General features: G+C 41.5%; 1 protein-coding gene across 3 annotated transcripts in view; it reads right to left on the reverse strand.

Moving 5' to 3' along the window:
* The window catches only part of GLCCI1 (glucocorticoid induced 1), a 115,902-nt gene that overhangs the window by 73,334 nt on the left and 26,400 nt on the right, over positions 1–16,168 (reverse strand). For all 3 annotated transcript variants that reach the window (XM_038392388.2, XM_043509253.1, XM_038392387.2), the window contains exon 2: positions 9,715–9,866. In XM_038392388.2, the coding sequence (XP_038248316.1) occupies positions 9,715–9,866 (152 nt within the window). The remainder of the gene's footprint in view (positions 1–9,714; positions 9,867–16,168) is intronic.

A 16,168-nucleotide genomic window follows, 5' to 3' on the forward strand; every position in this document is an offset into this window, starting at 1 on the left:
TCAAGCCTAAGTTAATTGTATCCAGTTTGCAAATTAATTCCAATTCAGCAGTCTCTCATTGGAGTCTGTTTTTGAAGCTTTTTTGTTGAAGGATAGCCACTCTAAGATCTGTAATCGAGTGACCAGAGAGATTGAAGTGTTCTCCAACTGGTTTTTGAATGTTATAATTCTTGACGTCTGATTTGTGTCCATTCATTCTTTTACGTAGAGACTGTCCAGTTTGGCCAATGTACATGGCAGAGGGGCATTGCTGGCACATGATGGCATATATCACATTGGTAGATGCGCAGGTGAACGAGCCTCTGATAGGGCCTAATCACATCAGCCACACTATGATGGGATCCCCTGAATAGATATGTGGACAGAGTTGGCAACGGGCTTTGTTGCAAGGATAGGTTCCTGGGTTAGTGGTTCTGTTGTGTGGTGTGTGGTTGCTGGTGAGTATTTGCTTCAGATTGGGGGGCTGTCAGTAAGCAAGGACTGGTCTGTCTCCCAAGATCTGTGAGAGTGATGGGTCGTCCTTCAGGATAGGTTGTAGATCCTTGATGATGTGTTGGAGAGGTTTTAGTTGGGGGCTGAAGGTGATGGCTAGTGGCGTTCTGTTGTTTTCTTTCTTGGGCCTGTCCTGTAGTAGGTGACTTCTGGGTACTCTTCTGGCTCTGTCAATCTGTTTCTTCACTTCAGCAGGTGGGTATTGTAGTTGTAGGAATGCATGATAGAGATCTTGTAGGTGTTTGTCTCTGTCTGAGGGGTTGGAGCAAATGCGGTTATATCGTAGCGCTTGGCTGTAGACAATGGATCGAGTGGTATGATCTGGATGAAAGCTAGAGGCATGTAGGTAGGAATAGCGGTCAGTAGGTTTCCGATATAGGGTGGTGGTTATGTGACCATCGCTTATTAGCACCGTAGTGTCCAGGAAGTGGATCTCTTGTGTGGACTGGTCCAGGCTGAGGTTGATGGTGGGATGGAAATTGTTGAAATCATGGTGGAATTCCTCAAGAGCTTCTTTTCCATGGGTCCAGATGATGAAGATGTCATCAATGTAGCGCAAGTAGAGTAGGGGCATTAGGGGACGAGAGCTGAGGAAGCGTTGTTCTAAGTCAGCCATAAAAATGTTGGCATACTGTGGGGCCATGCGGGTACCCATCGCAGTGCCGCTGATTTGAAGGTATACATTGTCCCCAAATGTGAAATAGTTATGGGTGAGGACAAAGTCACAAAGTTCAGCCACCAGGTTAGCCGTGACAGTATCGGGGATACTGTTCCTGACGGCTTGTAGTCCATCTTTGTGTGGAATGTTGGTGTAGAGGGCTTCTACATCCATAGTGGCTAGGATGGTGTTTTTAGGAAGATCACCAATGGACTGTAGTTTCCTCAGGAAATCGGTGGTGTCTCGAAGATAGCTGGGAGTGCTGGTAACGAAGGGCCTGAGGAGGGAGTCTACATAGCCAGACAATCCTGCTGTCAGGGTGCCAATGCCTGAGATGATGGGGCGTCCAGGATTTCCAGGTTTATGGATCTTGGGTAGCAGATAGCATACCCCAGGTCGGGGCTCCAGGGGTGTGTCTGTGCGGATTTGTTCTTAGCCCAGTAGAAGAATCTGTCCTATCTCGGGGCCTCTCCTTTTGGCCCTCCACCCCCACGAACATGATACAGTTCTGTGGTGACCTAGAATCCTATTTTCGACGTCTCAGACTCAAGGAATATTTCCAACACACCTCTGACCAACATATTAACCCACAGAGACCTTCCTGCCAACACTACAAAAAGAAGGATTCTGGGTGGACTCCTCCTGAAGGTCGAAACAGCAGCCTGGATTTCTACATAGACTGCTTCCGCCGACGTGCACGAGCTGAAATTGTGGAAAAGCAGCATCGCTTACCCCATAACCTCAGCCATGCAGAACACAGTGCCATCCACAGCCTCAGAAACAACTCTGACATCATAATCAAAAAGGCTGACAAAGGAGGTGCTGTCGTCATCATGAATAGGTCGGAGTATGAACAAGAGGCTACTAGGCAGCTCTCCAACACCACTTTCTACAAGCCATTACCCTCTGATCCCACTGAGAGTTACCAAAAGAAACTACAGCATTTGCTCAAGAAACTCCCTGAAAAAGCACAAGAACAAATGGCCCCACAGTATGCCAACATTTTTATGGCTGACTTAGAACAACGCTTCCTCAGCTCTCGTCCCCTAATGCCCCTACTCTACTTGCGCTACATTGATGACATCTTCATCATCTGGACCCATGGAAAAGAAGCTCTTGAGGAATTCCACCATGATTTCAACAATTTCCATCCCACCATCAACCTCAGCCTGGACCAGTCCACACAAGAGATCCGCTTCCTGGACACTACGGTGCTAATAAGCGATGGTCACATAACCACCACCCTATATCGGAAACCTACTGACAGCTATTCCTACCTACATGCCTCTAGCTTTCATCCAGATCATACCACTCGATCCATTGTCTACAGCCAAGCGCTACGATATAACCGCATTTGCTCCAACCCCTCAGACAGAGACAAACACCTACAAGATCTCTATCATGCATTCCTACAACTACAATACCCACCTGCTGAAGTGAAGAAACAGATTGACAGAGCCAGAAGAGTACCCAGAAGTCACCTACTACAGGACAGGCCCAACAAAGAAAACAACAGAACGCCACTAGCCATCACCTTCAGCCCCCAACTAAAACCTCTCCAACGCATCATCAAGGATCTACAACCTATCCTGAAGGACGACCCATCACTCTCACAGATCTTGGGAGACAGACCAGTCCTTGCTTACAGACAGCCCCCCAATCTGAAGCAAATACTCACCAGCAACCACACACCACACAACAGAACCACTAACCCAGGAACCTATCCTTGCAACAAAGCCCGTTGCCAACTCTGTCCACATATCTATTCAGGGGATCCCATCATAGGGCCTAATCACATCAGCCACACTATCAGAGGCTCGTTCACCTGCGCATCTACCAATGTGATATATGCCATCATGTGCCAGCAATGCCCCTCTGCCATGTACATTGGCCAAACTGGACAGTCTCTACGTAAAAGAATGAATGGACACAAATCAGACGTCAAGAATTATAACATTCAAAAACCAGTTGGAGAACACTTCAATCTCTCTGGTCACTCGATTACAGATCTTAGAGTGGCTATCCTTCAACAAAAAAGCTTCAAAAACAGACTCCAACGAGAGACTGCTGAATTGGAATTAATTTGCAAACTGGATACAATTAACTTAGGCTTGAATAGAGACTGGGAATGGATGAGTCATTACACAAAGTAAAACTATTTCCCCATGGTATTTCTCCCTCCCACCCCACCCCCCACTGTTCCTCTGATATTCTTGTTAACTGCTGGAATTAGCCTACCTTGCTTGTCACCATGAAAGGTTTTCCTCCTTTCCCCCCCCTGCTGCTGTTGATGGCTTATCTTAAGTGATCACTCTCCTTACAGTGTGTATGATAAACCCATTGTTTCATGTTCTCTGTGTGTGTGTATATAAATCTCTCCTCTGTTTTTTCCACCAAATGCATCCGATGAAGTGAGCTGTAGCTCACGAAAGCTTATGCTCTAATAAATTTGTTATTCTCTAAGGTGCCACCAGTACTCCTTTTCTTTTTGCGAATACAGACTAACACGGCTGCTACTCTGAAACTTATGAAAGAAGAAAGTCTTGCATTTAGGCCTGAAAATTATCAGGCTTCATTAGATCTCCTTCTATGAAGTATTCCTCACTGGGATTCTGCCATTGAAAATGATAGGCCTCCTACAACCAAGAGATGTAAGCATCAGCCAACTCTACTCAAAGCATTTCTATGAAGCATAGCTGTCTTGGAGAGCTGAAAGGTAGGGGCTGAGACACTGGCTAACACAGGAATCACAAACTAATTAGTCAGTAAAAAACTACCTTTGCAAAAAACTCTGATCATGCTGCATCAGAGGCAAGAAAGTGCCCTGTAGATCAGGACCTAAAATTCAATCAGGAAAAGACCAGTGAAGTGTCAGTCAGGCATCTTTTGAGCATTATATTTACATAAAGATATTTAGTTAGAATATTCAATTTTGAAAAGTAGGAAGATGAATTTGCTCATTGATTGGTCAATTAATTCTCCATTTCAGAAAGGGATGTCATTAACGTTAAAACTCTAAAAATACACTCTTTTATGAAGTTGTTCCAAAAATGGACTATTCCCTTTTATGGAAAGGCTTCTCGGCCAAGTAGGAAAAAGATTAAGTGTTGAGTTTAATGCTGACGCAGCTATAATGCTGATCCTAAATTCTCTGAAATGTTGAGCAACTCAATGTTCAAAATAGACGCACTGCTGCATAGCAGAGAAGCCTTCTTTCTTTATCTGTCTCCTCTACATTCATACTAAAAGTTGTGGGGGGGTTTTGTGGGGAGTGGGTGGGAAGAGACTAACTCATTTTTTAAATTCACCAACAGAACGAAGAACAAAAGAATAAACCACACATAAGCATACACCTAATCAGACGGACATTCATGTATAATTAAAGAGACAAGGTGGATGAAGTAATGTTTTTTAATTGGACCACCTTCTGTTGCTGAGAAAGACATACTTCTCAGCTTCACAGAGTTCCTCCTCAGATCTGGGAAATGTACTCAAAGTCACAGCTGAATACAAGGTGGAATGCATCCGATGAAGTGAGCTGTAGCTCACGGTCAAATAAATTTGTTAGTCGCTAAGGTGCCACAAGTACTCCTTTTCTTTTTGCGAATACAGACTAACACGGCTGCTACTCTGAAACCTGGAACAGATTGTTTAGCATAACTACTTAACACATATTGAAAGGAACCATTCAAGGTGAAGTGGCCTGTTAACTCCCCTCCAGGCATGAGAAGGGGGAGAGGGGCTTAGCATGTTATAGATTTATAATAAGCCATAAACACAGTGTCTCTATTCAATGCACGAGTTTAGCATCCAGCAAAATTATGAATTCAAGCTCCCAGGCTCGTCTTTTGAATGTGTTGTGCAGGATTCCTTTGAGGAGAAGCACTGAGAGATCAATGGCCTGTGATGGGATGTTAGATGGGGTGGGATCTGAGTTACTACAGAAAATTCTTCCCTGGGTATCTGGCTGGTGAATCTTGCCCATATGGTCAGAGTTTAGCTGACTGCCATATTTGGGGTCGGGAAGGAATTTTCCTCCAGGGTAGATTAGAAGAAGCCCTGGAGGTTTTTCGCCTTCCTCTGTAGCATGGGGCATGGGTCACTTGCTGGAGAATTCTCTGCTCCTTGAAGTCTTTAAACCACGATTTGAGGACTTCAATAGCTCAGACATAGGCGACAGGCTTTTCGCAGGAGTGGGTGGGTGAGATTCTGTGCCCTGCGTTGTGCAGAAGGTCGGACTAGATGATCATAATGGCCCCTTCTGACCTTAATATCTATCTAAGAAGTGATTGCTTTGTGAAGTGTTCTATGTTTTTGTCTTTTATCATTTTTCTGTGTGATTTCATTCAAGAGCATAGAGTCTCTCTCTTTCTCACCAACAGAAGTTGGTCCAATAAAAGGCATTACCTCACTCACCAATATACTGGAACCAACATGGCTACAACTCCACTGCATACACACTTATGTATAATGTTGACTATAATGCACCACAGGCGTCAGCCCTCTGGAGAGCTTTTTCAAAATTTAACAGATCACTGAGACAGTGGCTCTCAGATACTGAGAAAAGTGGATTTCATTTTTAATGATGGATCATTTGAAAAGCAGTGTGAATCTATTTGGACTTCCAGAATTACAAGAAGGGAAAAAAAATACTGACAGAAGTAGCGTGGGCTTTTCTACACTACAACCACACTATTTCTACGCTATCATTTTTAAAAAATCTCCCACTGTTGTGGCAACAGTGGGAATACTAGTGTAGAGAGTACACAGACATTTTTACCACACACTAAGGTGCTAAGCTTGTAAAGTGTAGTGCACATTAATGACATATGATTAGGAATGATGCTATATTTGTTATACATTGACATTATTCACCTATTAAGGAAATAAATAAACTTGAAATGTATTAGTTATTCTTTTAAAAAACCAAAACAAGTAGACCAATTATAATAGTAGGTACCCAAATGTCCTCAAAGACAAAAACACCTCTCTTTGCCACCATGGACCACCATATGTAGTACATCAGGGACATGGAAAGGGCTGTGATCCCTGCCTATTTTACTTTCGAACTGCAGGATTCTGCTTATTTTTCTCTTCCTTCTCAGAGAAACTCATCTAAAAAAATAATCACTTTGCTTCCTCAACAGTGAGAGAAACAACTGAATTATAGTTACTGTTATTAACGTACTGTTTACTTAAGAGGAAAGAAAGCAAAATTTTTTTCTTTGGTATTCTGCATAAATGCTGCTGCATAGACATTGCTGCTGAAATCTACACTACAAATAACGATGAAGCATATGTTACAAAGGCTACAGTGCCTGACAATAAGCTTACAGAGGCCATGTTTTAGTGCACTGGCCAGAAAAAGGCAGTGTCTTTTGTTCTCCCAGAAATCAGTCCTCTCCCTATCAAACTGCCCTACACATCCAAGTTTATCTCTTTGTCACTACCACCATGTGGGGGTCTCAGCATATTCTTCGTTCCGTTTTTGGGATGCATGTGTGTCATTGTTCATTCCAGCACCATTCCTGGGGAAGCCTTCCTGTATAGGAAAAAAATGTAGCGTCTCCCTGCAGTGTCACCCTTTATATAAAAAAATTTTTATTTTTTATTTTAGTCAATTATGGATTGGTTTACAGAAGCATATCAAATGATTTACTTCAGCTCCATAAATAATGTCTACTGAAAACGACAAATACAGGACTTCCTAGTCTTTTTTTTTTTTTAAATCTAACTTTACTTTTGGTCTGCCTGGTGGACATCTTGCTTTTGTAGTTATATGTTCATATATTCAATCTCCCCACAATTTTTTTTATCCTGGAAGAAAATACTTTTGTCCTTCGGTCCGTTTACCTCCCTTTCTCGGCTGACACTTCCAGTCAGAAGTTAAATTTAGTTTACAGTAAAAAGGATAGAACTTGTCTTCTATCCTTTTCCATTTTAGGGAGTGGGAGGAAGTCCAGGAATGAGAAGGGAAAAATACTAATAAGTGTTTGAGACTACTTTTTTGAACTATTTACAAGGAAAAGCTGAAGAAGTCAGCAGAGCACTGAAACTCCATCCTAGACCACAAGCTGCAAGAATAAACTAAAATGGTAGAGGTCTGGCAGCACCTTTTATGACCTCAGTGAGGTGCATGAGGAGAGTGAGGGCACGTGTGTACCAAACAGACACTCCAAGGGAAAAATTATCTTGTCCTGGGCACATGAGCAACCTGAAATGCACTACACAGAGACAAGCACTTGAAGTTACAAAATATTAAATTAAAATAAACTATTACAATTCAATACAATACACAACCGTTTGTTCCATTAAATTACAAGGGCTGCCACGACAACAAATCTTTCATCCAGGCTAGTGGGATGACTCCTTTTGCAATCAGATGTCAGGTAATTTTTTAAGTCCTGACAGCGAGGGTGGGCGAGTACATTTTGTTCAATCTGGTAAATTCACGACGACAGTTTGTAAGGCTTGTTTAACTCTTGCCTCTCTTCTCATGGAATGATGGCTCATTAATATGTTAGCTTTTATAACATCCAACATACAAGGTACCGCAGACTATTTTGGCCAACTTCACATTCAACCAAATATCAAGATGATGTTTTAAACTGCCTATTCATCAATGACATCAGCAACATCAGTCCTTCTCATACAAAAAAGATTAAACCCCCACTTGATTCTGTAATGGGATTCAGACATACAGCCAGTGGCCTGGATAGTAAGCTGGTACATAAGGCGTGAAGTTAGGCTAGCACTATCATGGACACGGAGTCCTTTTGAAGCCCAAACACAATACAAGCTATTTAACACTAAACATTAACACTCCACAGATGCTGAACAAGACTTCTCTATTAAAACAGGGGTTCTCAAACTGCATTGCACCATGATCCCCTTCTGACAACAAAAATAATTACATGACCCCAGGAAGGGGGGATGGGGCGGCAAAGCCAAAGCCCAAGCCCCATGCCCTGGGCAAGGCACAAAGCCAAAGCTTCAGCCCCATTTGGGGGGCCTGTAATCTGAGCCCCACCAACCAGGGCTCAAGCACTCAGGTTTTGGCCCTGGGCGGTGGGGCTCAGGCTTCATCTTCAGCCCAGGCCTCAGCAAGTCTAACGCTAGCCATGGTGATCACATTAAAACAGGGTCCTGACCCACTTTAGGGTCCTGACCCACAGTTTGAGAACCGCTGTCTTAAAGGTAAAAACCTGGGGACCTACAAAGTTGACTTTGAAGGCTTGCATTTAGAAGTTGGGTTAACATGAGTAAATTTCTTCTTCCCGGTTAGCATGTTGTAACATCTGCATATTTAACAGATGTTCTTCCTTTAGGCTCTTTCCTCCAAGTCTAAATTTAACTACGTTGAACACAATTTGCCACTTGCTAGTCTGAACAGTCAAGGGTACTTCCACGTGGAGGACAGAAAAAAATAGGCTGGACAATCTACTATGCTAGTGCACCTCTGAATGTTAAAAAAAATATTTGCACCAATAGTATTCACTAATCTGTTTGATCCAAAATGCCTGATTAACTTGAACCAGAAATCAAGGAGCTATGGCTTGCTTTGAAATGTTCATAATACACACCACTAAAATACTGTTTCCTACACTGGGCTTAAGCAATGCCATTTTCATTGCTATTAATGGAAACTGCTTGACTAAAATTGTGTGCAACTCTACAAGTTTAAGGATAAGCTTGTACTCCTCAGTTCCCTTTCTCTTACCTCACTCTCTAGCTAATAGAATGAAATGTGTGTCTCTAATTTCTAAAAAAATATAAGAAAAGCCACATGGCCCAGCACCTGATAAAATGGGCAAGAAAATTTGGACATTAAGAAAAACAAAAAGAACCAAAGCACAAAAAAAGATGAAGAAGTGACTGGTTAATCTTAAATAGAGATTAGAGAAAAAACTACATTTCTGCTAGAATTTAATAATTTATAATATTTAATAGAACTCTTTTCAATCTGTTTGAAGAGTGTTGTTTTCCAAGAGTTAAAAATATTAGCTTTTGCACTCATCACTGAAATGGTCTTCATACTGTCATTCCCCCGCTAATTTTACCACCAATATTGTAAGTAATTAATAGATATTAGAGATTCACTTTCATTCACTGCTTTCAGGAGTAGCAAAAATTGTAACAGCAAGAGGAGTCCTTTATTAAGGTTGTAGAAAAGAATACAGCACCTATTCATAATTTACTAGTTTGCAACTGACATAAATTCACCTCAATTATATTTTTAAAATGTATATACTTCCCCTTATTAATTAAAAATGCTGGATTATTGAAAATGTACTTTCTAAAAGCACAGAAACATTTGGAATTATGCAATGTATTAGTAAGATATAATATATGCAATATATTAGTAAGATCAAACCACCAAATTACAAAAACATCATCATCATACATAATTCTGAAAAAATTAGGGTATTTGTGCTGAGATTTTGGAAGAAAAACTGCTGTTCTACCGCAGAGTTTAGTTGACATTTTGGACAAGATAATAAAATGCAAACAGGGACAGACCAATCTATCAGGCAATTTTTGTCCTGTGATTTTGTAGATTTTACCTGAGTAGCTTTATCTTTCATGCATGAAGGGTAGTGTACATGGGGATCACGAGGCCATTGTCCTGTGAGATAAGGTCCTGTTATTGTGTCCAAAGAAGATGTTCGCCTTATAGTACCAGAGGTTCTAACTTGCTGGGATTTTGGCCTGTCCACTGCAAAAAAGAAAAAGGTTATTCAAGATTTAATATGAAACATAAATTATAACTTTTTGTCTTACCTGTCTTGTTAAGTACTTTACCCTTAGCATTAAGCATGGGAAAAAGGTGTTTAAGCAAAAGGGTTATTGTTTAAATTGAAGACTGTCCTCACATCAAAACCATTTTCCCCTTTAAGTTAAAGTAGTGTTTAAAATGGCCAAATTCATATTTTTGTAGCCCACTTTTAAAAGATTACTATATAAGACAGCCTGTCAAACCCTAATTAAGAAGAAATTTTTGGAAAAATATTAAGGAATTTTCTCCACCATCCCCCAGTACTCAGATATTTTCTTGAACTACAGGTACTCAAGATTTCCATAAGAATCTTATGGAAACCTTAAATGAGTAATATACAAAATATAAAACTTATCTTCTTTATAAACATAAGATGGTGATGACAAGTTCATTTCTTAATTTCAGTTTGATCCCATTTTTATTTCACTGCAGAACTTTCACTATTTCCAGCCTTCTACTTCCTTGGGTGTTTTGAGACTATTAATATTCTTCTGTAGCTCCATCCACCCTTTCCTGGAATAATGCTCCTCTTCCAGGTTTCTAACGGAAAGTAAGGTGTAACTAATCCTCTCTGAAATCTGAGCAGTACTTTTTTTTTTAAAAAACAAAAAGGTCACTGATAAAGTTCTGACTTCACAACAACGTCAGCAACCTTGACATCTCCAAAATTATAGATTTTTTTTTTTATTAGGTTTCAGACAATGCCCTGTCTGACAGCACTCACACTGATGAGGTGATCTCACATAGTGGAAAGAGGTCCGAGATCTGTAGTAGCTCTGCCTTTGGACACAGTGGATCACAAGTTGCCACTCAGGCCATATCTACACTATCGCGGTAAGTCGACCTTCGCTACGAAACTTGAGCTATGTGACTGACGTAGCTGGAGTCAACGTACCTTAGGTCGAGTTACCGTGGTGGGTTGATGAGAGAAAGTCTCCTGTAGACTTACCTTATTCTTCTCATGGGGGGAGGAGAGGGGGAGAAGAATACAGGGGTCGACTGGAGACCGATCTGCAGTTGATCTGGTGGATCTTTACTAGACCCGCTAAATCGACCACTGGTGGATCGATCTCAGGAGCATTGATCCCCACTGTAGTGTTAGATCTGCCCTCAAACCCTATTTTTGGGGTCTGATAGAAGGAGTTACTTTAAGTTAATGCTACTCGCTCCATTCAAAGAGACCCCAGAGATTATCAATGAGTACCTTTAAACAAGGCCCTGACAGGCAGAGCACCAAATGGAATCATCAGATCACATCTAATTCAGTTAGAAGAGTAAGTAGGGAGAGCACAAGATGCCACAGGCTCAGATGCAATCCTTTTAGCTAAAATATACCAATTTCCTCAAGAACTGTGTTCCCTAGGGGAATTATAGGTCTAGATGAGGAGCAGCTCGCTCCAGGCAAGACTGATGTGATTCTGGTAGGAAGGGCAAAACATTTTCATAGTCTTAGAATTTAAGACCAAAAGATCCTCTAGTCTGACTTTCTGTATATCATAGGCCACCAACATCACCCAGCACCCACATGCTAACCCCAACATATAAAATTAGACCAAGATATTATAGTCCTCAGGAGGCTAAACTTGCATGCCTCAGGCAGGGAGTAAGATAGATCCAGATGGATCACTGCCTAACCTTACTGAATGGCAGGGAATTAAGAAAGATATAATATCAAAATGATCCACCCCCACACTGCAGAAGGTGGTGAAAAAAACCCCAGTCACCGCCAATCTGACCTAGGGGACTACTCCTTCCTGATCCCACATATGGTAATCAGTTAGACCCTGAGCAAGAACCAACCAGCCAAGCACCTGAGAGAGAAAATTATCAGAACCACCACAGATCACTGAACATTGCACTGGATACCAACAGAATTCTGGTTAAATTTCAAGGTCCTAGCCATCTTCAAAGACCTGAATGAACTATGGCCCAGTTATCGCTCCACTCTATATGAGCATTTTAATATGGACAAATAGTGCTTTGGCTGACTGAGCCAAGGTTTCAATTCTTCCTTCAAAACAATGTATCTGTACTTTATGTAACTTGGAAAAAAAAATCTGTTATATGGTTATTCCCCTTCTGATACAGGCTTCTACTCCAGTCCAAGACAGTTGAGCTATGTCTGTCTCACTGCAGATACTGGAGGAAGTTCACACTTGATCACACCTCTTCTACTCTCAAAACAGATGAGTATTTCTAAAGCTGTACAAAAAGTCTAAACTCATCGGGGTGTATAAAAATCACATTTTTTTATTTAAATTGGATTTTTTTGATAAAATGCTTTTTAAGGAAAAAAGCAATCTAAAGAGAGTTTTAATTAAGACACATTATAGTTCAAAGATATCTCATATTATAGAATTAGAATTTATAATCCCTATTCCATGATAAGACAATATATTCATGTAATGTTTAAGAAAAGTTTTGTAAATGAGTTCCAATAGTTCATGGATTAGGGACCCAATCGTATGCGGTCCCAGGGGCTTCTGTATAGATTATTTAGGTTAATCTTTATATCTACCCAATGGGACTCTATGCTCAGTCTAGAAGATACCATCAGAGATTCTTAGTTTTGCAGTTCTCAAACTGTGGATTTGTGTCTCTAAAGATAACATGCTTGTTAATAGCAAAATGTTTTAAAAAAATATATAGAGGGGTGAGAAACAACAGACCTCAACCCTATTGTCCCTCTGCAAATTTGTGTACACAGAGTCAATCCCTTACCTCTCTCTAAAAGTGCAAAGTTTCAAAAAGTTCAATGAATAGAAGATTGTTGGGGGCGGACTAGACTGGGACAAGAAGTCTGGAGATAAATGTGAGAAGGGAGGGACAGGCCGTAGAAACAAAAGTGAAACTGTTTGAGCAGCATATTCCAGAAGTCTTGAAGTCTTTCTGAGTGTAGCCTTCATTGATTTGAGATCTACTATACCATTCTCTCACTAGAAGGGAAAAAACTATAATGCCAGAAGGCCGTAAAAGAGACCCAGTTTGGGAATATTTTAATGAAGTTCCTCTACCTGTGGGTAAGACAGGCATGCGTGCAAAATGCAAACAGTGCAACAAAGAAATGCAAGACCTGGTTGCCCTAATGAAACAACATCATGAGACGTGTTCCTTCTCAGGAGGAAGCTGCACTGAAGACGATGAAAGAAACAATGTCTGAACATACAGGATCTTCAGGTTGGTAAACTTTTTTATTTCATACTTTTTTTCTTAAGGACTGCCTGTCTTCCTTCTGGACTATTCTTGAATTCTCATGTTTGAACAAAAAATATAGTTGTTACTCTATGGTACTATCATTTTAGATGCAGTTGTGATAAAAAAAATAAATAGTTGAAATAGGCAGATCTTCCTTTTACAATTTCACCTTTAAAGTAGTACTGAGTGTCAATGAACGCAATGAGTAATACTAAATGAGCAGTATGGTAATAATTAATTAAATAATTGCACTGACTTATTTTGTTTAGGAGAATTCATCCTCAACATACAGGATCTGAAGACTATCCACCTTCAAGAGTACCATCATTTTCTATAGTTTCAGAGTTATCTGCCAATGATAGTGTTTCAGTCACATCATGTAGGTCACATAGCCACAGTATATTACCTGTTTCAGAGTAGCAGCCGTGTTAGTCTGTATTCTCAAAAAGAAAAGGAGTACTTGTGGCACCTTAGAGACTAACAAATTTATTAGAGCATAAGCTTTCGTGAGCTACAGCTCACTTCATCGGATGCATTTGGTGGAAAAAACAGAGGAGAGATTTATATACACACACACAGAGAACATGAAACAATGGGTTTATCATACACACTGTAAGGAGAGTGATCACTTAAGATAAGCCATCACCCACAGCAGGGGGGGGGAAAGGAGGAAAACATTTCATGGTGACAAGCAAGGTAGGCTAATTCCAGCAGTTAACAAGAATATCAGAGGAACAGTGGGGGGTGGGGTGGGGGGGAGAAATACCATGGGGAAATAGTTTTACTTTGTGTAATGACTCATCCATTCCCAGTCTCTATTCAAGCCTAAGTTAATTGTATCCAGTTTGCAAATTAATTCCAATTCAGCAGTCTCTCGTTGGAGTCTGTTTTTGAAGCTTTTTTGTTGAAGGATAGCCACTCTTAGGTCTGTGATCGAGTGACCAGAGAGATTGAAGTGTTCTCCAACTGGTTTTTGAATGTTATAATTCTTGACGTCTGATTTGTGTCCATTCATTCTTTTACGTAGAGACTGTCCAGTTTGGCCAATGTACATGGCAGAGGGGCATTGCTGGCACATGATGGCATATATCACATTGGTAGATGCGCAGGTGAACGAGCCTCCGATAGTGTGGCTGATGTGATTAGGCCCTATGATGGTATCCCCTGAATAGATATGTGGACAGAGTTGGCAACGGGCTTTGTTGCAAGGATTGGTTCCTGGGTTAGTGGTTCTGTTGTGTGGTGTGTGGTTGCTGGTGAGTATTTGCTTCAGATTGGGGGGCTGTCTGTAAGCAAGGACTGGTCTGTCTCCCAAGATCTGAGAGAGCGATGGCTCGTCCTTCAGGATAGGTTGTAGATCCTTGATGATGCGTTGGAGAGGTTTTAGTTGGGGGCTGAAGGTGATGGCTAGTGGCGTTCTGTTGTTTTCTTTGTTGGGCCTGTCCTGTAGTAGGTGACTTCTGGGTACTCTTCTGGCTCTGTCAATCTGTTTCTTCACTTCAGCAGGTGGGTATTGTAGTTGTAGGAATGCATGATAGAGATCTTGTAGGTGTTTGTCTCTGTCTGAGGGGTTGGAGCAAATGCGGTTATATCGTAGCGCTTGGCTGTAGACAATGGATCGAGTGGTATGATCTGGATGAAAGCTAGAGGCATGTAGGTAGGAATAGCGGTCAGTAGGTTTCCGATATAGGGTGGTGTTTATGTGACCATCGCTTATTAGCACCGTAGTGTCCAGGAAGTGGATCTCTTGTGTGGACTGGTCCAGGCTGAGGTTGATGGTGGGATGGAAATTGTTGAAATCATGGTGGAATTCCTCAAGAGCTTCTTTTCCATGGGTCCAGATGATGAAGATGTCATCAATGTAGCGCAAGTAGAGTAGGGGCATTAGGGGACGAGAGCTGAGGAAGCGTTGTTCTAAATCAGCCGTAAAAATGTTGGCATACTGTGGGGCCATGCGGGTACCCATCGCAGTGCCGCTGATTTGAAGGTATACATTGTCCCCAAATGTGAAATAGTTATGGGTGAGGACAAAGTCACAAAGTTCTGCCACCAGGTTAGCCGTGACAGTATCGGGGATACTGTTCCTGACGGCTTGTAGTCCATCTTTGTGTGGAATGTTGGTGTAGAGGGCTTCTACATCCACAGATTGACAGAGCCAGAAGAGTACCCAGAAGTCACCTACTACAGGACAGGCCCAACAAAGAAAACAACAGAACGCCACTAGCCATCACCTTCAGCCCCCAACTAAAACCTCTCCAACGCATCATCAAGGATCTACAACCTATCCTGAAGGACGAGCCATCGCTCTCTCAGATCTTGGGAGATAGACCAGTGCTTGCTTACAGACAGCCCCCCAATCTGAAGCAAATACTCACCAGCAACCACACACCACACAACAGAACCACTAACCCAGGAACCTATCCTTGCAACAAAGCCCGTTGCCAACTCTGTCCACATATCTATTCAGGGGATACCATCATAGGGCCTAATCACATCAGCCACACTATCAGAGGCTCGTTCACCTGCGCATCTACCAATGTGATATATGCCATCATGTGCCAGCAATGCCCCTCTGCCATGTACATTGGCCAAACTGGACAGTCTCTACGTAAAAGAATGAATGGACACAAATCAGACGTCAAGAATTATAACATTCAAAAACCAGTTGGAGAACACTTCAATCTCTCTGGTCACTCGATCACAGACCTAAGAGTGGCTATACTTCAACAAAAAAGCTTCAAAAACAGACTCCAACGAGAGACTGCTGAATTGGAATTAATTTGCAAACTGGATACAATTAACTTAGGCTTGAATAGAGACTGGGAATGGATGAGTCATTACACAAAGTAAAACTATTTCCCCATGGTATTTCTCCCCCCCACCCCACCCCCCACTGTTCCTCTGATATTCTTGTTAACTGCTGGCATTAGCCTACCTGCTTGTCACCATGAAAGGTTTTCCTCCTTTCCCCCCCCTGCTGTGGGTGATGGCTTATCTTAAGTGATCACTCTCCTTACAGTGTGTATGATAAACCCATTGTTTCATGT

This window comes from Dermochelys coriacea, chromosome 2 (assembly GCF_009764565.3).
Source record: "Dermochelys coriacea isolate rDerCor1 chromosome 2, rDerCor1.pri.v4, whole genome shotgun sequence".
Lineage (NCBI taxonomy): Eukaryota > Metazoa > Chordata > Testudines > Dermochelyidae > Dermochelys > Dermochelys coriacea.